Raw genomic sequence first — 25,952 nt, 5'->3', positions numbered from 1 at the left:
TCGAATTTGCGCTTTGGACGCGCGCCGACGCGTCGCGTTCACGTTAACATATCTAAAACAAAAAACCCTACCACCCCACCCCACCCCACCCATCCAAACCACCCTCCGTCTTTGGGTCCTCACGTATTTGCTCACGGCCAATTACCATCTGCATCTAAGCAAATATTGAGTCGGCGGCAATGTGTGTGTAGCTGCTTTAGCTGTAGCTGTGTGTAGACTCTCCATTTTGTGTGCGTGAGCGCCAGTCAGCAAATGACTGCAGCGCGCTACCACGGTCAAATAAACCGGCAGATCGCTAGATATTGTGTTTGTCTGCCAACCAGTTTCTTCGTTTTTTTTTTTTATTTATTTTATTTTTATTATTTTGTCTTTTTTATCTTCTTTTTTTATCTATCCGGTTTCTTTTTATTTATTTTTGGGAGGATTTTTTGAATTGGAGCGGGGCGTTGGGTGTGAGGTTGCGATTAAACTCGCCAGATGGCAGCACGCGGCAGGTTCCACCATTGCTCCCCGTAGGTTTTATCGGTTGGCAGGCGAACAAATTTGAATCTGAAACTTGTATGTCCAACCGTCACGTTGTGAGCGGCGCGTAATAAAAATCTCGCTCGAAATTTTTTCAAGTTCAGGCGTCTCTCTGGTGCCCCTCTCCAAAGCCAACCGACACCGAAAGAATGTCGTACAAGAACATCTATTATTCCGACAAATATTACGACGACAAATACGAATACAGGTGAGTTGTTAAAGAAAACTTGTTAAATGCACGTTATCTGGCATCCATTGCCAGTGGCACATGCTTCTTCAGCTTCTTTGTCGAGTGACGTCCTATCAACGTTTTCGAGTGTAAAGTGGAATTAATGCATACGTTTTCTTTCGTTTTTCTGCTGGTTTGACAGGCATGTTCAACTGCCAAAAGATTTGGCCAAACTAGTGCCCAAGAGTCATTTGATGACCGAAGCTGAGTGGAGGGGTCTTGGCGTCCAACAAAGTCAAGGCTGGATTCACTACATGATCCACCAGCCAGGTATTGCTGAATCCATTTTCGTGTGTTGTACGTCATGACAGTTTATCTCATCTTTTTGCAGAGCCTCACATCTTGTTGTTTCGACGCCCCATCACCACACCCCCAATGGAAGAAAAGGAATCATAAAAAAATAGCCTTGCAACCCGTCCTCCTGAAAGCCACCAAGTGCGATTAAAATGTGTTGCTATTGATAATTATTCCATTTGACGTTTCCTCTTCGATTCATCTTCCAATCCCTGTCCTCTGTTCAACCATTTCCCACTCATTCCCTTCACACTTAAAAAATGTCATTTTTTTTTCATTTTTTTAGGCTTCCACAAAGAGCCACTTTCTCAGTTTAGTTTTGAGTGTTAATAGAGCCAGAGAACCTGTACAATATGTCGTGTGTACCGTAATAAAACCCTTGTTTCGCTGCTAACGCAGAAAGAGAAACGGGACAAAATGATTTCACACACCATCTGCCGGGTTGTTGAGGAACACACACACGCTGTGCCCAGCTTTGAGTGTAGAACACGGTAAGGGGAGGGAAAAACACACGAACACGAAAGAAAAAGGGGGGGACGACCGAAGAAGAATATTGAAACTTTTGGCTGAGGGGGGGTGCAATGCACGAGGAGTTGGAGTTTTGGCCCCGGTTGCCACGGCCACGGAATCAACAAAGTGGTTTTTGAATGAAAAGTCTGACAGTCATCCGAGTGGTACAATGCAGAGGAGATCGTTCTCGCACAAGAGAGTGGATTCCTTCCACTCGTTCACCACTCCCAAGACAAAATCGGCGCCCATCAAGAACGAATGGGGAGAGAACTTCATCATGGACAGGTATAATAAGGCAAAAACCTTTATCTAACAGATTGGCTCAGACCTTCTTTTGATTTTTCCAAGTTGTACGTCATTCACCGTGTTTACTCATTTTCTTTTTGAAATTATTTATCGGAAAACTGGACAACTGGCTGTCGTCGTCGGCGCCGTCTGCTCGTCAGGTGTGGTCTGCCTTGCGTGCCGTCGCTGAAGGGCCGCGAAAACGTCCAGTTCGTTTCGCTCCAACACAATTTGATCTGCCGGATCGATTCGCTGTCCTCCTTTCGGATGCTCAAAGTCCTGAACCTCTACGACAACAAAATCGAACGGATATCGGGCCTGGACACGCTCGCCTCACTTCGAGTGTTGATGCTCGGTAAAAACAGGTACCGCACTTGACTACCACCACCACCACCACTCCATGTCTGCTGTGTACGTCTGACGCAGGAATTGGTCCAGTTTTGACGGATTACCGGTCATTTCCGTCTTCCCCGTCTACTGACCCGTCTGCTGTGCATACACACACACACACACACACAGTTGGCCTCTTTCAAGTCAAGACTATATAAAAACGAACAAAAATGATTAGTTTTCCACATTTTTTCTTTCTTCTTTCTTTCTTTTTGGTTTCTCGAAAAACCTCTGACGTAGATTGAAAACGACGGAAGGGCTGGAGTCGTTGCAGAGCCTCGACATTTTGGACTTGCACGGCAACCAGATCACGGCTTTGACGGGCATGTCACGTCTGCGGACGTTGCGTGTCCTGAATCTAGCGGCCAATTCGCTCAAGAAGCTGCCCAGTCTCGACGGACTTTTGAGTCTCGAGGAGCTCAACGCCAAGCGCAACCGAATCTGCAAGATCGTGCCAGAAGTGGCCCACGCCAAGAGACTCGAAAGGCTCTACCTGAGCAACAACGAACTCCGCCGGTGAGTTTGTTTGATTCATTTCTCCTTTTTCTTTTGACTTTTTTTTTGAGTTTTGAGTTGACCAGGTGGAAAAACCCCCCCAACAAAAAAAGAAGTGGGCGCCAATGACATCACCACCGTCATATAGAGAGTTGGAATTGGAACGACGGACACATCTAAAAAAAAAAAGTTGTACACTTTCTCTCTCTGTCCCCCCGTTGACGAAAAGTCTTGGCCAGGATGAGCTGAGAAAAGCCGATAGACCGTCGGTCGCACGGCTGTGACGGGCCGATAGTTGTGAACATGTCGCATGAAAAGGGAATGAAAAAGAGCCAAAGTTGATGGAGGTGGACGACGGACAGTAGCGTGCAGATGGATTATGTAATAGCAGAGGTGACCAGTGGAATCGTTTGTTTGCGTTGGCTGCCCACCGGACTTTCAAGTAGTGGACAACCGGGGACGTCCTCCTGACCCCTCCCAAGACACAAGAGACGAACGAAGAAGAGAGAAAAAAGGAGAACAAGGGGCGACGGCGACGCTTGAAAACAACAAAACACTGACTAAAGCTTTAAGGGTCCCACGGGCGGCGACTGGGGGGGGGGGGGGAGAGGTGGGTGGGAGACCCTAGTACTTTTTTATCGCGACCGGTTCAGTTAAATCGATGCCAAACTACAAGGAAATTGCAACAGTATTTCTTGCCCTTTTTTTGTTTTCTGTTTGGTTTCCAATGGAAATATTATTGCTGGACCTTCCCCCCTTTGCCCGTTGGTTGGTCTTTATTCGTTTTTGTTTGATTGGCGCTGGGGATAGACATAGCGGACGGGAATTCCGTGACTCGGCCAAATTGATACCCTCGTCTTGTATGTACAGTGTCGTATTCGGAAATCATGCTAAAAGAGCCGAGAACGAAACCCATTACTCATCCTTACGATCGGATTACGTTTCATGTGTAAGGAGATAACGGTCATCCGGCTATTACCCAAACGAGTGTACACACTTTCTATTTGCGTTTGTGTTTACTGAACTGTTTTGTTTTTCAAAAATCGTGGGTTTTGTTTTGTCGAAACAAATGAGGTTTGATGAGATTATTTGGACGTTTTCGATATCATTGACAGGGCGTAAATGAAGTCATCGCTCAGAGTTATCGTGACGTCGGTTCGCATTTCATTCATTGTCCCTTTTTTTATGTAAATAAGCGTGTCGTTTTTTGACGTGCCATCTGACGGGGTTGCCCGGCTATCACTCGTTGAAAAAAAGAAAGAAATTCGGTCGTTTGGTATGACAATGTTACGTTCGTGATTTTTTCTTGTTCTTTTTTTTTCTCCGTTACAGACTGGATGACCTCGGCCCGTTGAATTTCCTCAATGGATTAAAGGAACTGTCGCTGGACGGCAATCCGTTGACATTCAACGCCAACTACGTTCTCTACGCCGTCAGCTCGATTCCGTCGCTTGTTCTCCTCGACCAAAATGTCATCTCTTCCGGGCTGAGAAACGAAGCCGACAATTGGGCGTCTCACCGCTCGCCGGGCAACTCGGCCGGCAGTCAGATGGACAAAGTCAACCCCATCGTGACCGTCCAGCACAAGGGATCGGCTTCCGGCGTTGGAATCGGAGCCATGAAGAGCTCTGTGATGCCCAGCAAGTTCCACCAGCGAAACGTGGCTGTCGTCCGGCCAATGAACGCCCACCAGCAGTCGACGGAACAGACGGACCAAGAGCAGCAGGACCAGCAGCAGCAGCAGCAGCAGACGAGCGAAGGTTTGGTGGCCCAAGTTGTCGTGACGGATCCGCCCCGTCCGACTGCTGGCCCTTCGGCCTCGGCCATCAAATCGTGTTTGGTCAGGAGCGGTGACCATCCCAGGCGCAAGTCCTTCCGGCAGATTGCTTTCTCCGCCATGGTGTGCAACGCGGCAGCGCCTCGTCCGGCCGATGACAGCCAAGACAAGCCAAGTCAGCCCGTCTTCCGGTTCAGTCTTCGCCCGCCCACGGCCGAATGGAACGAGAAAATCGAACTGCGGACGGGCAAGCGGAGCAATAACAGCGCCGGCTGCAGCAGCAGCAGACGGCGGGATCGATCGCGGACCCTCGACTTCGAAGACTCTTCTAGTTCGTGGAATTCCGACGACTCGGACGACTCGGACACGGGATCCACCGTGTCGACACCCCAGTCGAGGAAGCCGGCCGCCTCCCGGCTGCCCAGTCGGGTTTCAACCGCTCCAACCGCAGGAGCGGCGGCCACGGGATTGACTCATCGCAACAGCGTCTCGTCCGTTCACAACAAGTCGTCAGCCCTTGCGACGACGGCCAACCAGAAACTCAGTGCCACCATCGGGATGAACATCAAGGAGCAGTTGCGCGACTTGAGGATCATCGTCGGCGAGGAGGAGGTCCACATCACCGGCCTCAACATTGTCCGGATGCTCCAGAACATGCACTGGTCGCCGGACGAAGTCGAACTCTTCCACACGGTCGTCTTTTACGGCCTGAGTTTCGACCAGTTGGGTCCCCATTACGGATCCCTTCGCAAGCTGTTTCCCAATCTGCGCCACTTTGCCTTCCGCAAAGTGGCCATCCCGCCCACTTTGCGCCAAATTAACGCCCTCGCCAAGTTGGAGAGTCCCACGTGGTTTCGCTGGACTCTGACGGTCGAGACCCTAGCGCCGGCACCGGAGCCTCTGAGAGCCGCCTGGAAACTGTACGCCATGTACCGACTGCATCCCTTTGGGCTGGAACAGATTGACGGTGAGCAGATCGGACCCGACGACCTGTCCAACGCCGAGGATCACTACGACTCGCTGGACGCTCTGGTGACGCTAACGGCCCCGTCGGCGGCCATTCGCAGACAGTTCGATCGCTTCTACGAGGCCGGCCAGACCTCGTCGTCGTCCTCTTCGGGCTCCTCGGACGTTAGCATAGCCGCTGGGAGTGGGCAGCAGCAGCAATCCCGCGATAACGAATACGGCCTTTTGATGAGGAAGCGGGCCATTCGTGCCATTTTTCAACCCCTCAAGGTACGGGCCCATTATTGATCGTGAATGATTACCTGTCATCGTGTCACGGTTTGTGCAAGCCCCTCCGGGCCATCAGCGTCTCCTCCACGGGATATTCGATTTTCAATTCAATTCAATTCACCAGCACCACCACCAACAACATAACAACAACAACAGCGTGTGTTTTCCCAACTTTCGTATTCTTCGATTTCTAATTTTCTCTTTTTCTGTCAACCTCGCGCTCTGTGCAGGAAACGAAGCATTTACGGAACCGGTCAGCCCATTTGAAATACATCGCCGAGTACGGGATGGAGGTGGCCATCAAGCTGAGCTTTCTTTCCCAAAACTGGGAACGACTTTTGAGCGACATGGTGGAGACGGCAGGAGCCCAAGTGTTTGACGAAGCCGCGTATAAAAGGACCAAGATGGCTGAAATCAGAACCAACAAGTGAACAAGACACCCTGATTGGATCGTCATCACCGAATTTATTTATTTTATTTATTTATTTTTTTTAGTTTCATTTGACATTTGACATTAGAGAGAGTGAATCCAGCTGTTGATTGATATTTTACGAATTCATATGAAATGTCGTGTGTTTGTTGCTGTTTGTTAATCACCGCGTTATTTTCGTCGATACATGAGAAAAGAAAAGCAAGCATACATTATACTTGTAAACGAAAGGGGGAAAAAAAGGGAAAGTTTGTGATGATGATGATGAAAGCGTAATTCTGGATGTCGGGAAATAAACGTGGCAACGCCAAGGTCTTACTTTCGCCTCGCCGTCCAAGCCTAAAGTAAACAGAAAAGATGGCTCTATGTTAGTCTGCTCAGTGTTACTCCACCCCCGCTTTGTGTGTGTTGAGTTGTGTCGAAACGGTGTTCGTTCTAGGCGTTGGAAGGAAAATAATAACACTTCGACTATTCAGAGAGGTAATTCAGAGAACTAACAACTATTCGGCAACTATTTGTTTCTGACGGCTCGTCTTCGTTTCTTGTGATTAAACGAGACGTTGGGTGAGTATATATACATATGAAATCGTCGGGAGAACTATGGGAACGGCGTAGCTAGGTTATTCACCTTGACGTTTGTTTTCTCTCACCCAAGCCCATTATGCAATGTGCTTGCAGCCTCTTATCAGTTGAGATTGTTTCTATTACGGAACACAAAACTCCCAATCTCTCTGGCCTTTATCTGTTGGGTCGTTTATTTGACTTTGACAGCCTAGTGGCAAATTCTTCTTGATACGAGGTCTGTGTTTATCTCTTCAATCTTTACACTCGTGTAACAAAAGATTACAGATTTGAAGCTCTTGCTTTCTCTGCAGGAATCCGGCTACCCAGCAATCTCCGATGGGCAGACCCTGTACATGGATCCTCAATAGTTTCCAATAGATAATAACCAATGCGCTTTGAAACATTGAACAGGTCCTTTCTCATGAACTGTGTGGAGAGGTATTGGCCATTTTCATATTTGATGACGAGTCCCCATCTCTTGTGTGTGCCACTGCCAGTGACCCTGTTGGTAGCTTTTTGGATGAGCTCGCTTTGATTTCCCATTGTAGTCTTGTTACCATGGGTACGACAACCACCACAAACAGCATCCTGCTGATAAAAACTTTATGGGGGCCAGAGATTTTTGGTGGAATGGGTGGGTTTTTCCAATAACAAGATTGACTGGTCCCGACCATTGTGAACGCGAGTTGTTTCACCCGGAATTCGACCACCGTATATCGGAAGAAAAATGCCCGTTGTGTTTGCCATGGCACGATTCTTCGTTGACGTGGCGATGGGAGAAGTTGAGTGCCAAGGTTATTCGCCGGATGATACCAGATGATCATTTATGGAGATGACTCAACACGCTTGGGTAGCGACCGCGCCTGCGTCCGTCTCAACTACCGGGTCTCGGTGCATATTGCGTGCGGTCGGTCAAAAGAAGTGGCAAGTTTTGCACAGTTCGTCGTCAAATGTTCAAAGGCTTTTTATCCGTCTGTCGTCTCTTTTCCCTCGCGAGCTTCTCTCCCGGCCAAAGAAAAAGACGAGCACACACACAATATCGACGGCGACTGTGCGGATTCCTTGGTCCAGCTGACTCCTCACACCCTCCTCTCGTCTTCGCTCCCTCCTCCAGTAGTAGTGGTAGCCAAGCCGCCAGACACGGTCGCATACCGAAACCCGTGCCCCGTCTCGTGTGTTCCAGTCCTATTCTTGCGTGGATTAGACATTGTGTGCCGGATGTGTTGCGATCCCGCTCGTCCCTTTTTTTCCGATATAGGATTTGATCATTTCGAAAATATCTCGCGCTCCAGTTGTGCAAGTGTGTGACACACGCTTCGTTCCAAGGTTCGTAGTACAGCAGTACAGTACAGTAGCCAGGATCGGCTTTGATTCAACCCTGGCTGCAGTAGCAGCAGCATCCGTCCGTTCCTTATTTATCCGTTTTCTTATTTTTTTTTGGGGGTTGTTGCTCTTATTGGGTCTGTGGCGTCGAGTAATTTGATTAGAACCCAAGCAATCAAGCCGCATCGTTCTCCCAATTTCGCTTGTGTCTCACTTCATTGCTTTCTTGGCCAACTTTTGAATGAAAAGAAGTCAAACAAAACAAAAAAACAAAACAAAAAAGGGATGAATGAGAATCAAATGAAGAGGGAGAGCGTGCTTAATCGTGATATAGCGAATGTGTCCAGTCTCTATCTGTCGTCAACGCCGGCCAGCTAACAAATGATCACCAGTAGTTTTGGAGACGGTTCAAGTCTCTCTTCACCTCAACACTACGACCACCACACCATCATCAAAAAGAAACAAAAGGAGGGAGGAAAAAAACCAGGATTTCACGAGACTTTCCCTTTTTAGTATTTTGGTGGGGTGGTGGATGTGTGTGTGTTCTTTTGACCGCCACCCATATTTCACAGCTCCTCGCACAAGGGGGAGAGGGGGAAAGAAAAAACAGCCTCATTTCTTGTGGTTGGTTATCATACGGATTCCGAGTAAGTTGCCCAAATGGTGGGGAGAGACGGCCAAGAAACAGATGAAGGATTCACGCCACGTTGGTCATTTATGACCTAACCCCCCTAGCCCTGCGTGCAGCTTTTTATTATGATTCGCTTTCCCCTTTTGAGCAAAAGAAGGGGTGTTTATTCTTCTAGCTGCCGGCCTCATAGATGGAAGGTGGGAGAAGATGCTGGGCCCAATCGATAACCAATTCGTGAGCAGCGGACTAGACTAGAGGTGGTCAGCGAGTCGGCAGGGGGGAAAAAAAAGAGGGGGCAAACAAGAGGGAGACAGCAGGAAAGTTGACAAATGGTTTGTTATCCGAAATCGATGGGTTTGATGTACGCCGGCCGATAAGACTGCTGCTGCTGCTGCTGTCTACACTTTATATATTTTTCCTTTTTTTTTGTCCGCTTCTTCTTTCCCTTTCATGGTGGATGATGATGACGGCTGGGAACGGCTCCCTCAAGCATATACTGCGACTGTTATTTTGTTTTCTCGCTGATATCATTTCCTAACTCTTTATTGATCGTATCCTTTTTTCTTGATGTTGCACGACGATTGACATCCTGTCCTCATCATTTCTCTTTTCTTATTTTCTATTTTATTTATTTTATTTTATTTGGGTTCCATTTTGAAACAGGAATCGGATTGAAGACGACGACCACGATGACCGGCGGTAGAGTAGCCCCAATCAGCAACGCCGATCACAAATACTGAAGAAATCATCGCCGCTACACCAAAGAGCCAATAGTCGAGAGCCAAGAGAATCTTGGCACGACTCGAGGAAGAACTTAAACTCCGGGGGCAGGAAAGGAAGGAAAACTACTTGAAATTGGTGGGAAAACAAACGACCAGCTTCAATGCACCATGTGGACGTACCCAAAGAGCAACCAGACCACGAGAGGTAGTATATACTTCTTCGCAGCCCTTTTTTTTCTAAAAAGAGAGAGATATTTCACTGCTTATACTAACCACCCTCCTCCTACTCAAGAATTTCGTTCGTTTTGGGGGGGTTATTGTTGTTTTCGGAGCGTTTTCTTAAAAAAAAACTATTCTCCGTCTGTGTGTGTTTTTTTATATTTTTTATATTTCGGGTGGGGTCTCTCTCTCCCCCGTCTGTTGTGCAAATCGTGCGCGGACAAAACGTTGAAAGCCTTCGGTTCCACTGGTGCCGCAGTTGTCGGCGGTCCTCTTTTGTTGGCACCATATCAATCCTTTCTCATTTCCGTCTGGCTCCCTTCCTTTTTTCTCTTTCTCTCTCTCGGCTCTGCTCTGCTCTCTTTTCTTTATATTTATATACATACGTACAATGCTCACAGCGCAATGCCCATTCTTTCTGGGCCAGCTGGCTCGGTCTCGCCACAGACGCCCTGTTTGTTGTTGTTGTTGTTGTTGGGCTTTTAGCGTCGGCTCCTTCAGAGTTTGGTGGCCCCTTTTTCCTTCTCTCCGTCGTCTTTTGACGATGAGGAATCCTTTTGTGCGGATGCCTACAAGTCCAGCGATTCCTCCACGACACAAGGCGGACAAGACAAAGTCGGAATTGTTGATCTGCACACCTCATGTGTGTGTGTGTGTGTGTGTGAGCGCGCTGCCCGGGCGGGTGTTGGCGACTGTGTGTGTGTGTCTATCTCGGGTGCTCGCTGAGCCGATACTGCCCGACTTAATCGGTTGACTCTCTCGCTCGTGTGTCCATGACAACCAGTTGATAAGGAGCTAAGGCAGACTAGGTCGGATGGGAGAAGCTATCAGAGATCAGTTTCCTTCTCCCTCGTGTGTGTGTGGGAGAGAGTCAGAGCTGAGTTTCTGTGTCTGTGTGTGCGCGCAAGTAGTAGTTTATATATTGTGCTTCGTCTTTTTTTTTATCTTTCTTCCGTTCGTTTGCTCCTTTTCCATCTTGGCGTCGAGAAATGAAATAAAAGAAAACCTCGTCTCGCATCACCGGAACGGACTCAGTCAAGTGGAATCGAGAACACGGACGCTAAAGCGAGCGGCGATATCGAATCAACGTGTTTCGCTATTCATCCGCTTTTCTTCTCTCCGTCGCCATTGGTCGATTCTTCTTTTTTTTTCCCCTTCTTCTTTTCTTCACGAGACTCTCGTCGATTCAACAGTTTGGCTCTCCACAGAACCCAACCCAACCCGCCCACCCGAAACTCGTCGACAACTTACGGGTTTTTTGTTTTATTTAGTTGAGTGCAGGGCAGGGATTAAATTGGAGGAGGGACAACTTTGGACGAAGGGCCGGACACCAGTTTGTAGTCCCAAAGTCAACTGGGGCAACTCTGGTGGGAACAAAGAACAACTTGCTTTTTTGTCTTGCGCCTTTTTTTCCTTTTTCTTTTCTTTTTTATCGTCGCAAACTCGCAAATACTGCTTTACACCGATTTAGCCCGTCGACCGTTTTTTCTCTCGGTCAAATAAAAAAAAAAGAAAAGCCGGCCAAATAGACTCTCCCGTCTCTGGATGGACGGACAAGAGCGCCAGAGATCGGCTCCGGTTGGCGGAATCTTCTAAGTTACGGGAGCAGCCTCATTTCCTCCCGCCCATCGATTTCCTATCTTATGAATACATACGGAAAAAGTGAGGGAGCAGCAGGAGCAGGAGTAGCAGCCGCCGACTGGTTTGCAGCACGAGAAGAAACGGAAAAGTGGGGTGATTGGACTAGGAGCGGAACTGGAGGCGATCGAGATGAGCCGGCTGGAACATAATTGGCAGAGTGAGAACAGTGGGGCGTCGGATGGGAGACAAGACTCGAGCGAGTCTGAGCGCTTGGAACAAGTGGCCCGGTCGTTATCACCATCTAGCCCTTTACTCCGCTCAGCCGCCAGTGAGGGCGACAATGATGGATCGGAACGGGTCAGGAGCCGACGGAGTAGAAATAGCTGGACAACTGTTCAAGCTCGAAGAGCCGTTGACAACCACCAGAGGTTACGGTCGGTGCCGGATGTTCACCAAAGTTCCGGCCGCCCCTGGACCCACCAACCCGGCGGACAAGACGAGTCGCCCAGTTCTCTATTACCCGGGGCATCCTCCGCATATCAGAGCAGAGAGCAGCAGCCATGGGAGCAACACCAGCAGCGACGGTATCGATCACGCCAGTCCCGTCCCCGCCTCTCTCTCTCTCTTTCCTCCATCCCTGGATAGGCTCTCCCCCCTCCTCCTCTTCGTCTCATACACTCTTGGTAGACGGTTGTGTGTGTGTGTGTGTGTGTGTGGGGTGAGATGTACCGTCAGCCTTCGACATTTCCAGCGGAGCCGAGGCAATTCCGGACTCACTTGACAGTTGATAAAGCGCACACAGGCCCGTTTCGGTCAGGCCGTTCCTTCTCCGCATTTTCACAATCTCAGGCTCCGGTTCTCTATCCATTTATGTAGGATAGAACTGGGCCCGCCTCGTACCTTTTTCCCTTTTTTTTTCTTTTTATTTTCCCCTTTGTCTTTTTCCTCAATTGAGTAATGCGGTTGCTGGTATTTTGCCCCTTTTTGTTTTTGTTTTTTTTCCCTTCCTTTGGAAAATGGCGCAAGGATTACTGGTTGGTTGCACGCTCCCGTTATTATGATAGGGAACGAGACATGCATCTTCCAGCTCGGAATACGATCAGTGTGCGGGGGAGACCAAAAAATAAAAGATAATAGAAACATCTGAAATATCAATAATGCATAGTGGAGAAAACCACCTTCCGGTCCCGGAATGCTCTGAGGACATGAGATGGAATAATGTCTTTTGGTGGTGGGAGGGAGAGATGGGCGTGGGTCTAGTAGCCCTTGACACACCAAGTTTTTTTTTTTTTTTTTTTTTTTAAGAACCAAAGGTCAGACAAAAGGTGAAAATGCTGCCATGTTGAATTGATTTGGTCCGACTCACGTCCGCCCCGTTGCGCAACTTCTCCCCCCAAAAGGGAATACGCGGTATACCATTTGTCCATTTCCTCGTCCGTTAGTGTGTTTTGTTTTTTTCCCTTTCTTCTGCTTTATTTTATTTGATAAAATAAAATAAAATCTATATGTATTTGATTTCCGTGGGATCCGACACGCCCAGAGTTGACGAGGTCAATCGATGAAGAGACTTAACGTTGGTTCACATTGTTGCCGTTTGTTCACTCTTGTCACTCTTCTCTTTGCGTGTCGTGTTGTGTTCCGTCGACTGTTGTGTTGCAGCCTGAACAAGCCGATCGATGCTGCTGCCATGGATCATAACGCCACACTGACACCCTCTGCTGAAGCAGCCGACACTGGAACCACAGTCGGCGGTCAAACGGATCAACCCAAGATGCCAATTCGTCGCGATTTAGGCAAACTAAATTCAACTTGTTTCACCTTTTTCTTTTTGTCGTTCCCCCTTTGGCACTTTTTCCTATTGTCATCCATTGACATTTGACAAAACCCCCGATCGTATCGTCCAACAAATTTTCTCAAAATCTCAAAACAAAAAAACCAAACAGGTTCCAGGTCGCGGAGCGCAGAGGCGATGGGCACGCCGTCGTTGGACGGTAGCCAAGGTAAAGGTCGGCGTATCCTTCCGTCCTTGCGACGCATTTCCACGACGCCGTTAAAGCCCAGAAGGCGGTCTTCGTCGTCGTCGTCTGAATCGTCCTGCCCGTCGCCGCCGCCGGCTCCCAAACAACCGGCCAGGCCGAGCCCGTTGAGAAGCGCGGCGGTGGCCGCAGCGCGCAAAACCCGGCGATTTTTCGGCGCCAAATCAAATGACATTTTGCCTGGTATTTTTTCTTTCTTTCTCGCCATTCGCACGGATCTGGATGTTGTTGCTGTTGTTGTTGTTCTTTTCCACTTCTTCTTCGTCGTCGTCTTGTCTGTCTTTTATTATTTTAGAGAGCTGGACATTATCTCAGATTGAGAGCCGCATGCGATTTGTCCAAAGTTGACGTGTAGAACGTAGTGGAATGGATAAGTGGACGCGGATAGTCTTGAAAAAAATCCGTTCCAATCAATCTGGATGTTGTTGGCAAAGAGTTATGTGTGTCCTTCCAAGTGTCAACTTGTTGATACCTTTCATATCCCTTCGCCTCCCTCCCACCCCCTCCAATATAGGCTGTTGTTGGATGAGCCGCACGTTTATCCTAATTAGTTTCCGGCTCCATCAGGCGAGTCGACATCATCGAGTGTATTAAAGACTATTCCAAAGGGAAGATGCGTAACTTGATTCTTTGAGTTCTACAGCAGCCGTTACGTCTCCTCTGGTCGGATGAGATCTAATCGATGAGAAGCTCTCCAGTCTCTCCTTCTCTCTCTCTCTCTCCTTTTCTCCTTTCTCTCACTCACTTTCTCATATCCTTCTCTATTCTACTTTCATCCCACTAGCGTAATGATCCCTTCTGATAAATGATACCATCTTCTCGGCAACCGGGAGAAGACTATTTTCCTTGTAATGATGTCATCAGTCATTCCCGGGGTCTTGATTCGTGCCCGGATCGCCGGACGGCGACGGCGGATGAAAATCGCCCCGAAAATCTTTTGCGTCACAGTCTCTACGGAATTTGATTATTATTTATTAATATTATTAATAATATTCTCTCTCTCTCTCTCGCTTGTGTTCTCCTCCGTTTCCATTACCGAAAGCATCCGGCTTGCCGCCTTTGGCTCCGTGTCGTATTGATCCGTCGCCGATTGTAATAGCCCCGGCAGAGCATGGAATGGCGGAGGGGTGGCTTGCACACAAGGGAATGTAACAGGCGGAAGAAAAAAGAAATAAAAAAAGAAAGAAGAAGAAGAAGAAGAGAGTGTGTACATAACATTTAAATAATGGAGGGGGCAAAAAAAGAATAAGAAGAGAGGAAACGAAATTGGCATGACACTAGTAGCTCAACAGTGTGTTTTTGGTGTGTTGTTTCCTTGATCTGCGTGCGTCCTGCGACCGGTGGTCGGAGGGGTTTATAGCTGTTTGGTAATCGTGTTTGTTATCGTCGTTTGTATTTTTTTATCTTGTTGCTTCGTGATTACTATTTCTCTGTCGTTTACTTTGTCGGCTGTGATGTGAACGGGAACTTGTGTTAAATATTTAAAAAACTAATTTTGTCCCTCTTTTTTTTTCTCTTGTTTGATTCAACAGAAAACGAGCGAAGGATACGGGCCAACGACGCTGCATACAACCTGCAGTTTAATTATTCAGTAAGTTTCGACAGGCTGATGGTAATAAAAACCGCGCATCCTTTTCCTTTTCGCTTTGAAACTGTCGAAAACGTCGTTTATTTTCTCCCAAATTCAATCGTCCCTTTTCGGTCGCGGTCGTGTCATTGCTGAGAAAAGCGGATGCGGAATGGGTGGTTTCCGTCCGCATCGCTTGAAAATGAAAAGCGATTTCCGCGCACCCTAATCCTTTCCTGCGGTGACAGGCGTCGCATCTTCCGCAGTGTCTGAGAGCGGCGTCTTTCGAGAATCGAATTTTTCTTTTTTATTGGCGCAAAGTAATAATAATCCGTCGTTTCTTTTTATAGAATAATTACATTCAGACGTCCAAATACACGCTGCTGTCGTTTGTGCCGGTGAACTTGATCGAGCAGTTCCAGCGGCTAGCGAATTTTTATTTCCTGTGCCTTCTGGTTCTACAATTTATTCCCTTTATTTCGTCGTTGACACCCGTCACCACTGCCGTGCCTCTCATTGGTGTCCTGCTCCTTACTGCCATCAAAGACGCGTATGATGACTTTGTAAGTATTTTCATCTCCTGGTTACCGATCCCGGTTGATTTTTCTCCAAATTAATTTTGGTTTTTCCTTTTTTTTTTCGCTTGTTTTTAGCAACGACATCGAAGTGACTCTCAAGTCAATAATAGGAAGTCGCACGTCCTGCGCAATGGCAAGTCGGTGGAAGAGCGCTGGCACAAAGTCCAGGTGGGTGACATCATCCGGATGGAGAATGACCAGTTTATTGCCGCCGATCTTCTGCTTTTGACCACGTCCGAGCCCAACGGTCTCTGCTATATTGAAACGGCTGAGTTGGACGGGTAAGCGCGGCCCAATCTTGTAAATGTCCACGCTCTTCTCTAATCATGTCATGCTGTCATTACATGTTGTGCGCAGGGAGACCAATTTGAAATGCCGCCAGTGCCTCATGGAGACAGCCGAGATGGGCCAGGATGAGGCCAGGATAGGAAGCTTCAACGGGGAGATCATCTGCGAGCCGCCCAATAACCATTTGAACAAATTCGATGGCCGGTTAACGTGGAACGGCAAGCAATATTCCTTGGACAACGAAAAGATCCTGCTCCGAGGATGCGTCCTACGTAACACTCAGTGGTGCTACGGCGTCGTCATCTTCGCCGGACGGGACACTAAGCTCATGCAGAATTCCGGCAAGACGAAGTTCAAACGGACTTCGATTGATCGTCTACTTAACTTCATCATCCTGGGGGTAAAATCGAATTTTTTACGTTGATTCTGGCCGGCCGCCAATTTTACTGTCCGGCAATTAACTTTCTTTCTTTCTTTTTTTTTTAGATTGTTTTTTTCTTACTTTCCATGTGCTTGTTTTGCACAATTGCATGCGGAGTGTGGGAGACGGTGACGGGCCAGTACTTCCGCTCCTACTTGCCGTGGGATCCGTTGATTCCGGCCGAGCCACCGGCTGCCGGATCCACCGTCATCGCCTTGCTAATTTTCTTCTCGTACGCCATCGTTCTCAACACGGTCGTGCCCATCTCGCTTTACGTCAGCGTGGAAGTCATCCGGCTGGCCCAGTCCTTTCTCATTAACTGGGACCAGCAAATGTACTACGAAAAGTCGCAGACGCCGGCCAAGGCCCGCACCACGACACTCAACGAGGAGCTCGGCCAGATCGAGTACATCTTCTCCGACAAAACGGGAACTTTGACGCAGAACATTATGTCCTTCAACAAGTGTTCCATCGGCGGAACTTGCTACGGCGACGTCTACGACTCGTCAAACGGAGAAGTCATTGATCCCAATGAGGTATCGTATATAGATCCCGAGAATTTTGGCCCGTCCATCTTCTTACATATTATTTGACTCTTTTTCCCCACTCCAGAATACCAAGCCCGTCGATTTTTCGTTCAATCCGCTTCACGAGCAAGCTTTCAAATTCTACGACCAGACCCTGATAGACTCGAATCGCGAGGATCCTACTTGCCATGAATTCTTTCGCCTATTGGCGCTCTGCCACACCGTCATGCCTGACGAGAAGAATGGTATTTTAACCTCTATTCTTTAGTGGAATGCCATAAAGATTTTTTTTTGCTTCACACAAACATTTTTATTTTTTCTGCGTTCCAGGTAAATTAGAATACCAAGCGCAGTCGCCGGATGAAGGGGCTCTGGTTTCGGCCGCCCGAAATTTTGGGTTCGTTTTCAAGGCTCGTACTCCGGATTCCATCACAATTGAGGTTCGTTCATCGGCAACGCTCGTATACATTCTTATTCAAACGGAAATCTTCTTACTAATAATCTACTTCGGATGCATTAGGTGATGGGGAAGACGGAAGTTTACGAGTTGTTGTGCATCCTCGACTTCAACAACGTCCGCAAACGGATGTCGGTCATTCTGCGTGGACCTAACGGCAAGATCCGCCTTTACTGCAAAGGGGCCGACTCGATCGTTTACGATCATCTTCAATCGGGAAACGACGACATGAAGAACAAGACACAAGAGCATCTAAACGTGAGCGAGTCCTTTATTTATTGCGATCATATCTAAAATTCCGACATGTTTTGTGCAGAAATTCGCCGGCGAAGGACTGCGGACTTTGTGTTTGGCCATCCGCGACGTTGATGAAGCTTATTTTGAGGACTGGAAAGAGCGTCATCACGAGGCTTCCGTCACGATCAAGTCACGCGAAGAACGCCTTGACAAACTCTATGAAGAAATAGAACAAAATCTAACGCTTCTGGGTGCCACGGCCATCGAAGACAAACTTCAAGACGGAGTAAGTTGATGTTTGTGAAGAATTTCCAATCGAATCATTTACTAAAAAAAATGGTGGGATTTATTTTTTACAGGTGCCGCAAACGATTGCCAATTTGGCTATTGCCGGAATCAAAATCTGGGTCTTGACTGGCGATAAACAAGGTGAGTTAACCCGTGAGATTTCCCCAAGTTACGTTGTCTTAGTAAACCATTTTTTGTTTCTAGAAACGGCCATCAACATTGGTTATTCATGCCAACTGTTGACAGACGACATGGTCGACATCTTTATTGTCGACGGTCAGAATGTCGAAGATGTCGAGCTCCAGTTAGTCAAATGCAGAGAGTCCCTGCGCGGTTACGCCCGTACTCAGCTCCAAACGCCAGTCAGTGGCATTAGGTAATCGTAACACATGTCAGCCGTTATTTTCCCAGGGCCGCGGTTTTATTTATTAAAGAATTGTTGAATCATTTAGCGATCGCGGCTATTCCTCCCACATCGCTGGGGAAATGGAGGACATGCCGTGCGGGCCGGGATTGAGCGGTATTGACGAAGACTGCAACACGGGTTACGCCTTAGTCATCAACGGCCACTCGCTGGTCTACGCCCTGCAGACCAAGTTGGAGAAGCTTTTTCTCGACGTCGGCACCCAATGTAAGTCTGGTTGTCGGCAAATTTACCTTGGCAACCGCTAATAACAACACATTCTCTGATTCCTTCAGGCAAAGCGGTGATTTGCTGCCGTGTAACTCCCCTTCAAAAGGCCATGGTGGTCGATTTGGTCAAAAAGTACAAACAGGCCGTGACGCTCTCTATCGGCGATGGAGCCAACGACGTTTCTATGATCAAAACGGCTCACATCGGCGTCGGTATCAGCGGCCAGGAAGGAATGCAGGTACGCATCACATCTCATCATTTGATTTTTTTTTTTTTAATTTTCTTTAATTGTAATCGCTCTCTTTTTGAATTTATTCAGGCCGTCTTGGCATCGGATTACAGCATCGCCCAATTCCGGTACCTCGAGCGATTACTGCTCGTGCACGGACGTTGGTCCTACCTCCGGATGGCCAAGTTTTTGCGCTACTTCTTTTACAAGAATTTCGCCTTCACACTATGCCATTTTTGGTTCGCCTTCTTTTGCGGATTCTCCGCACAGGTATGTCGTAATACTTTGGCGCTCATCCCGAACAGGAAAATTGTATTGAATCGTAACAGAAGATGGGCGTGCCGATGACAGCATAACTAGCATAACAGGTCATAGGGTCGATTGATGTTAGAATGTTGAAGAGATTACTTTGTCGACCATTTTAATAATAAGCGAAAGTAGAGCGGAACAAGTTGCACAATCAATGTGCAATCTGTTGCGTAAAAGTTTTTTCCTAGTTTGACTCCCCCTCTCGTAGATTCAACAGGATCCAACTTCTCCGGCCAACTTGTTCAGGAATGCTTTTGACAAAACAAGTTGGCGAATCTATTGTGTGTGTGTGTTGATTGAATTTTGAAATTCTTCTCCTTTTTAAATACGGTAATGTTTTCAGCTTGGTGGGGGAGGGGGGGGGGGGGGAGAAACTTTTTTTTTTTGCATAATGCCATGAATACTCACAGCACGTTAGACTTGCACCCTGGAATGGAAAAACTGTTTATCTCATTGACAATTTGCCCGTGCGATATATACGATGGATGACACGTTTAGACGGTGTTCGACCCGTTCTTTATCATATCGTACAACGTGGTCTACACATCGCTGCCCGTCGTTGTGCTGGGCACCTTAGAACAAGACATCTGTGACACGCTGTCCACACGCTACCCGAGACTCTACTGGCCCGGGTTGGGCCACCGTTTCTTCAATCCGCTAAGCTTTGCCTCTGCTGCCTTGCACGGTGTCGCTACCTCGGTTTTAGTTTGCTTTGTACCAATAGGTACGTAACGGTGTGTATCTAACAGAAGAAAGAGATCCGGATAGCAAAAATCCACTGGTTTTCAGTTTGGTCTATGTGTGTGTACACATCAAGCACTTTGACCTCCCACTGCCTCCTCTAATCCGCCCGCAACGCTTACTTTTTCAGTCGATTCCTTTTTTTGGGGGCGAACGAGCCTTGGTTTTCATCCGGATGGCTTGTGATTTATGAACGCCAACCGTAACGGAGGCTAGCTGGATGACAGTAATAGATTGACCACCATCAGATGCCCTTCCCTAATACCACAGGGCAGAGAGAAATGAATCATTCCGGATTATTTTGATTTTACTTTTTTGTTAAGCATGTTTTTCTCCCGTCCACTTGATTTATTTTTTATTTTTGCCTTTGAATTTTTCCTCCTCCTTCCGCTCTCAACTCGTTCCTAGTGACCTTCTCTGCTTTGAACCCGATGACAGGAGCCGAAAGAGAGCTATTGTCTAGCCTGGTAGTAGTATTTGGACCTATATAAGTAGTAATGCTAACAAATGGCCACGCCCTTCTTCTTGTTACGACGATCAGCGAAATGTTGCCATCGACGAAAATCTCGTTGACCCTTCTTTTGCCCCCATCTAATAATGTTCTACTTTTACTCTATGTATCGATTGTTGTTTGGGGGTCCTGGCTCGATGGCGAATAGACCGTCTTTGACCCGATGTTCATATCGGTCTACAACTTATTCTACACGTCGTTGCCCGTCCTAGCGTTGGGTATATTTGACCAAGACGTCAATGACGTCAACAGCCTCAAGTACCCTAAGCTCTTCACGCCCGGCCATCTGAACTTGCTGTTCAATAAGGGGGAGTTCTTCAAGAGCGCCATGCACGGATGCATCACGTCGTGCGTCCTATTCTTCATTCCCTACGGTGCGTCCCCTCTTTTTGCCCATTGCCCGTCTAATCCTATACCACCCACCCACCGATCTCAGCCAAAGAACTCTTTATGCCCGATCCGCTTCATCAAAAATTGATTGAGCAGGGACACGTTTTTTTCCCCGTTCTTTAGTAGAAATTCTCTTTAGATATCGAATTCCTTCCCAGTTACCTTATCGCTCCATTTCTTCTGCTTCCATCCATCCATTTTCTCTCTACTCTCTTCTCTCTCTCTCACTTTCGAGCACATTCAAAAGTCTTGTTCTTTGATTTCAAATTTCTTTTCAGTCGAATGACATTCCTTTTGTTTCTTACCTGATTTGCAATCCTGTTTTGATATCGGCAGGTGCCTACTTTTATGGCGCCTCTCAACAAGGGCACACCACGTCCGACCACCAGCTGATTGGCAGCGTCGTGGCCACGATCCTAGTCGTTGTTGTCACCGTGCAAATTGCGCTGGACACGGCTTACTGGACCGTCTTCAACCACATCACCATTTGGGGCTCCTTGGTTTGGTACTTTGCCCTCCAGTATTTTTATAATTTCGTCATCGGCGGCTCCTACGTTGGATCCCTCACTAAGGTAAGCAGGAATTATCCAATTGTAACGTTTTTATCACTTTCTTATCACCTAACGACGAATTTTCCAATTTTCAGGCTATGGGCGAAGCGACTTTTTGGTTCACTCTCGTCTTATCCATCGTCATCTTAATGATTCCGGTGGTGGCGTGGAGATTCTACTTCGTTGATGTTCATCCGACGCTGTCGGACCGCGTTCGTCTCAAGCAAAGACTTTCCGCCATTCGGTATGTTTTTCTCGACCGCGTGACTTTTTTTTTTTTTTCTTTCATACAAATTGATCATCTTCGTTCATTGATTTTTTCCCCTCTTATTCCGTTTCAATAGGGCGCACAAGTCTCAAGACTTTATGCGGACACCGTCGGCCCGGCGGAGTCGACGATCGCTTCGCTCCGGCTACGCTTTCGCTCACCAGGAGGGATTCGGAAAACTCATCACTTCGGGCAAGATTATGCGCAAGACGGGCTTAAATTTCGGCAGCAAGGCCAGCAGCAACAACGCGGCAAACAACAACAGCGGAAGCCTCCACAATGTGTCCTCTGGCGGGGGATTGGCCTCTACCAGCGATCAACCTGATGGTAAGTCCAGCCAAAAAATAACGTGTCGACTTCCTTCGTTTCGTCGTTGTCAAAATTGGGTCCCAATTGACAAATCTGATCCAATCCGCCAAACCAATCTCCGATTTTATTTTGATTATTTGGTTCGCCAAATTGAAACGAATCGGTTCAAGTTGGCGGCGCCTGGGAAAAATTGTCAATTGGGGGGGGGGGGGGGGGGGGGGGGGGGGGGTTGTTACCCGCCGACTGCAGTGGTTGTTATCGAATGGATTCGCCGATCTTGTCTAGGTCCCGTTTCCGGAATCTCTTATCATCCGACAGGCGAGACTAATGGCAGCATGCAGCCGAGCACTCGGCAGTCTCAAAATGGTAGCAGCGTCCAGCAGCAGCGTCCATCAGTCGTCCCTGTCGTTGCCTACTCTCGAACGTCGAACAGCAACAGCCGGCAACGATTGCAGGATCCTTACGCCATCACCGTCGATCTGGAGTCGGGCGGAGATCCTGCCTTACCCAACACCATGTCGACGTAGTTACTCAGTCGACAAAGAAGGACGGATGATCATGTCCATCTCGGACCAAATCCTTTCTGAACTTCGAAAAGCAGAAAAGTGCAGTTGTTGTTGCTCCTCCGATCCCCCTCGGCCCCCCGTGTATTTATTTTCGTGATTCATTCACTTTCGGTTACAGACCCCACATCTACCACTTTTTCCTACATATTTTCACGTTTTATTTTGCTTGGTTGTCCTACTTTCCCTCTCGAAAAAAAACAAACAAAAAAGAATTCCTCTTCACCCGAAGGTTGTGCCGTTGCCGTTCACGCAACATTTGTACAGATTGAAAATCCATTGGATCCAAAGAAAAACAAAAAAAAAAAACAAAAAAAAACAAAAAAAGAAGAAGAAGAAAGGAATTTTTTTAAAACGTTTAAACAAAATGAACCAAGCAAATTAAAATGTCGAACGTGGCGTCACTTGGTGACCAGTTGTGTTTCTTTATTTTTTGGCCACATGCAGTGTGTGTGTGTATTATTGTCTCTATGTCGTAACCCAATTTCTTCAGATTTATTTTGGAGTTTTCCGTTGGGGGGAAATAACTTTGAAAAAAATGCGTACCTTAACGTTGATGCGAGTTTGGTAAATTTCTCTCCCTCCCTTGAAAAAAACAAGATTCCATAATCGCTGATTGATCGATTGCTACAAGATGTTGTGTAATTTAAAAATGATTATCGAGTTCGGCGTTTCGGGATGCGTGATGGGTGATCTATATATTTATTCGAATTAACAGTACGAAAAAAAACCGTCACTTTTTAATTTAGATGATTATGAACCCGCCATCGCTGGGATTCTTTTTCTTTCTGTTTGATTGATTTGATTGTTTGTTTTTTCTTCAACGCCATCATTCCTCTGCATAAGATATCTTTAGTGGTTGTGTTGAGTGAAGTGAGTGCATGAGTCGAGTATGCCTTGTAGCTTACGTGTGTTTAAACTGCCTTTTTTCTTTTGTTTAGTTCCTCATAGACCCCTCCCCCTTCATCTTTCATAAATATTTTCACGTTCATTCGAAACAACCAGTGCCCGAACCGTACGCTGCGCCTTTTTCACCACGTAACAAAATTTGAGTTATTTTTTAATGTCATTTGGTTGGTTGGTCTTTCTTTTCTTTGCACTTTGTTCCACATCTCTTTTTGCACGTTTTTTTTTTTTTTAAACAAAGATATTGAAACATTTGCGTGTCACTTTGATGTTCCTTTTCTTTGGGAGGTGGCTGACTTGATTTCAATTTAATTTCCTTTCGTGAAGGCTAATTTATATATGCCCCGTTCCTCTTTATTTTTCTTACAGAAATTTACTTCTCGCAAGCTTTCTCATCCAACGGCTGCGGAACAAAAAGAATTGAATTGAATTTAAAAAAAAAAAATTAAAAGAAAGAAGGCAGTGTTGGTTTCCGCTTTCTCTGAAATTGATTTGTGTCCTCCTCCCACCTCGCCTCTAATTCGCCTGAAATTTTTGTTTATTTATTTATATTTTTTTTTTTTTTTTAAATTGTAGTTTAACTGGAACCACACTGAAGCCGGTTAAAGTTTTCGTTTGTTTTGTGTTCTTTTTTCTTTTCTTTTTGAGAGTGCTGTGCTAACAACCGTCAAATATTATATGCCTTTGAGTTTGTAATTTTATTCGATTTATATTTTTAAAATTCTTCAGTCTATTGCGCCTTTCGGTGATGGTTGATGAACGACGATAGAGCCCGACTCATTCAGATTCTCTAACCCCCCTTTTCCTAAAAAACAAAAATACCAAAATGAAAGACAAATATTTAATTCAAAAGTGAGGGACGATGGCGAGAATAAAGAAAAAACAACCGCGAGGGAAGAAATGCGAATGTGGATGTTTGAATTCACCTCCGTTTTCACGTTCCCTCTCCCGACGCATCTCTGTCCCCTTTATTTGTACATGGTCCTCAAACCTTCTCTTGTGTCAACCCTGTCACTGTAAATTCACTTCTTCCCCCCCCCCCCTCGAACCTTCTGCTGGTGATGAAGTTCCTCCTACGAAATCGTCGGATACCGACGAGTGCGGTGTGAAAGCGAGACGATATGTCGAAGAGGTTTTTCATCTTAAAATATAAGTACCAAGTGCCTGCCATGCCTGCTGATTTCTGTCTACCTTACAACCCCATACCCCTTCCTCTGAAAAAACTCGATTTGACTTGATCATCTTTTCGGTAAGAAAACATAACAAAACCAAAAAAACGAACGAATTCAAGAAAAAAAAAAAAATAATCACCCCCCAAAAAAAGAAACTGCACTATATACTAAATACAACTACATAATCCACAATAATTATATAATCCCTCCCGATTGTCCTCTGGCTTTTGTTTTTCAATCCTTTTTCTGTTCTTCTACCGTATATATAACTATAACTTTATGATACGATATAGTATATATATATATACATACAGTTACCTAAAACGCGCCAGTGTAATGCATCTCTACTCTATATACACACTTGTCTTAACTTGTCACCGAAATGTCAACCATTTTTCTTTTTTTTTTTTTAATATTGTTGATTGCTCATTATTCGTGAAACGCGATATGTCAACTGGTAGTGGTGTATCGAGTATAGTTGACCAGCGAGTAGTACTTTGAGATCGCTGGTCTATACATCAGCATTTAATTAAGAATAAGAGCTCTCGGCAGACTTGCAGCATCCGAATATAGCTCCTCGCCATAGTTCTTTTGGGACGACGAGTCAAAGAGAGTAGGAGGAGCCTGTGATCGATCAAAACACGTCACAGCGTCTTGGCCGTCTGACAAACGTGACCAATTGACGACCAGGTGGGTTGAGCTGTTATTTTAGATTTGATTTTTTTTTTCTTTCTTTCTTATTATGTGTGCTGGTGGTTGTGCCAGAAACAACTCCGCCCTCTTTTGGGTCTTCAATTAGCCAATTTTGCACAGTGACAATGAGGCGTTCGAGCCCAGGGACCCATCCGGAGCTCTTCCGACCTGACGTGCACTCGCCCATTTGGCTCGCTCCCCTCAACCGCAACGATCCTGCAGTTTGAGCACGCTCCTCCTTTCAAGACGGGAAAGATGGCAAAAGATGAAGAGAAAAACTTTTTTTAAAAACATCACAGAGGGAATTTCTTTTTTTAAAACAATGAACTTTTAGGCTGACATTTTATAACATCAACCAACGCTCAACCCCCAATAAGAAACATCGACGTGAATTTCTGCCAGACAGTTACATAACATTTCCTGTTATTCGCTAACGAAAAAAGAATGAATTAGCAAATATCTCAAGTTAACTGAACTTGCAGACGATGTATTTCAATACTTTTCTTGTGGGCGAGCGGAAATTGGACACAATCAATTAGCCGATGGGACAGAATCTATTGAATATACACAAAGCGTAGGGGCCTATACATCTAAACTTGTCTACACATTTATAGGAAATCTGAAACTTTTCCATCCCGGCGAAAACATCGGAAAACATGGGAGAATAACACACACAGGCACACACACGGGCCGGCCAAACAAAACGAATTGTGTATCGTCAAAACTTATGCCCCGGAATGAAGTGCCGCTGTATAGATAGCCTCACTTCTCTCTCCACGCTCCCAACTTGAAACTTTTACCGACTTTTACTCGATCGAACATGTTGTAGGCCGGCCCTCTCCTTTGCTTCCTGGAGCATTATGGGCCCATGGCCGGCAGCAGGCTGTATTACGTATATATGTATAAGAAATATATTATCGTGCGTCATGAATAGCTCAGAAACAATCATGGCGACTCTATGTAAGTTTCCGTCCATCTGCTGTCCAATCAGCTCATGGCGTGACGTGACATGCAAACACTTTGTTCCCTGCTCACATGTTTATTGATACATTAAATATCAGTACATTAA

The 25,952-nt window shown here is 46.5% G+C and overlaps 3 protein-coding genes across 6 annotated transcripts; all 3 read left to right on the top strand.

Moving 5' to 3' along the window:
• The first annotated feature begins 519 nt into the window (after positions 1-519).
• Positions 520-1,453, top strand: LOC124342656 (cyclin-dependent kinases regulatory subunit-like). The gene is made up of 3 exons (XM_046795737.1): positions 520-730; positions 894-1,021; positions 1,083-1,453. The coding sequence occupies exons 1-3, from the start codon at positions 672-674 to the stop codon at positions 1,145-1,147; spliced, it is 252 nt and encodes an 83-aa protein (XP_046651693.1). The 5' UTR covers positions 520-671; the 3' UTR covers positions 1,148-1,453.
• Positions 1,454-1,533: 80 nt separating this feature from the next.
• LOC124342651 (leucine-rich repeat-containing protein 49-like) lies at positions 1,534-4,145 on the top strand. The gene is made up of 4 exons (XM_046795724.1): positions 1,534-1,840; positions 2,002-2,205; positions 2,471-2,746; positions 2,812-4,145. The coding sequence occupies exons 1-4, from the start codon at positions 1,725-1,727 to the stop codon at positions 2,852-2,854; spliced, it is 639 nt and encodes a 212-aa protein (XP_046651680.1). The 5' UTR covers positions 1,534-1,724; the 3' UTR covers positions 2,855-4,145.
• Positions 4,146-6,201: 2,056 nt separating this feature from the next.
• LOC124342627 (probable phospholipid-transporting ATPase IM) lies at positions 6,202-24,567 on the top strand. 4 transcript variants are annotated; one of them, XM_046795695.1, is made up of 23 exons: positions 6,202-6,648; positions 9,350-9,613; positions 12,868-13,001; positions 13,152-13,427; positions 14,777-14,835; positions 15,162-15,374; positions 15,465-15,670; positions 15,747-16,077; positions 16,164-16,634; positions 16,711-16,870; positions 16,956-17,065; positions 17,146-17,340; positions 17,399-17,605; positions 17,679-17,748; positions 17,812-17,983; positions 18,060-18,238; positions 18,307-18,479; positions 18,561-18,740; positions 20,180-20,405; positions 20,758-20,993; positions 21,068-21,216; positions 21,317-21,567; positions 21,835-24,567. In XM_046795695.1, the coding sequence occupies exons 2-23, from the start codon at positions 9,570-9,572 to the stop codon at positions 22,074-22,076; spliced, it is 4,284 nt and encodes a 1,427-aa protein (XP_046651651.1). In that variant the 5' UTR covers positions 6,202-6,648; positions 9,350-9,569; the 3' UTR covers positions 22,077-24,567. The 4 variants fall into 4 exon arrangements, with proteins under 4 accessions (XP_046651651.1, XP_046651667.1, XP_046651659.1 ...); XM_046795703.1 differs by lacking the exon at positions 6,202-6,648 and adding an exon at positions 7,337-8,058; XM_046795686.1 differs by lacking the exons at positions 6,202-6,648; positions 9,350-9,613 and adding an exon at positions 10,893-11,792.
• Positions 24,568-25,952: the final 1,385 nt, after the last annotated feature.

This window comes from Daphnia pulicaria, chromosome 1 (assembly GCF_021234035.1).
Source record: "Daphnia pulicaria isolate SC F1-1A chromosome 1, SC_F0-13Bv2, whole genome shotgun sequence".
Taxonomy (NCBI): domain Eukaryota; kingdom Metazoa; phylum Arthropoda; class Branchiopoda; order Diplostraca; family Daphniidae; genus Daphnia; species Daphnia pulicaria.
Note: the sequence above shows the minus strand (reverse complement) of the source record. Positions and strands in the feature narration are given on the sequence as shown.

Coding starts and splice junctions, on each gene's coding strand:
- LOC124342627 (XM_046795686.1), top strand. CDS start 11,398: ATGAGCCGGCTGGAACATAATTGGCAGAGTGAGAACAGTGGGGCGTCG. Junction 17,341..17,398: donor AGACACAAGAGCATCTAAAC/GTGAGCGAGTCC, acceptor TGTTTTGTGCAG/AAATTCGCCGGCGAAGGACT. Junction 18,741..20,179: donor TTTGCGGATTCTCCGCACAG/GTATGTCGTAAT, acceptor GATGGCGAATAG/ACCGTCTTTGACCCGATGTT.
- LOC124342656 (XM_046795737.1), top strand. CDS start 672: ATGTCGTACAAGAACATCTATTATTCCGACAAATATTACGACGACAAA. Junction 731..893: donor GACGACAAATACGAATACAG/GTGAGTTGTTAA, acceptor CTGGTTTGACAG/GCATGTTCAACTGCCAAAAG. Junction 1,022..1,082: donor CTACATGATCCACCAGCCAG/GTATTGCTGAAT, acceptor ATCTTTTTGCAG/AGCCTCACATCTTGTTGTTT.
- LOC124342651 (XM_046795724.1), top strand. CDS start 1,725: ATGCAGAGGAGATCGTTCTCGCACAAGAGAGTGGATTCCTTCCACTCG. Junction 1,841..2,001: donor GAGAACTTCATCATGGACAG/GTATAATAAGGC, acceptor TCTGCTCGTCAG/GTGTGGTCTGCCTTGCGTGC. Junction 2,747..2,811: donor AGCAACAACGAACTCCGCCG/GTGAGTTTGTTT, acceptor TGAGTTGACCAG/GTGGAAAAACCCCCCCAACA.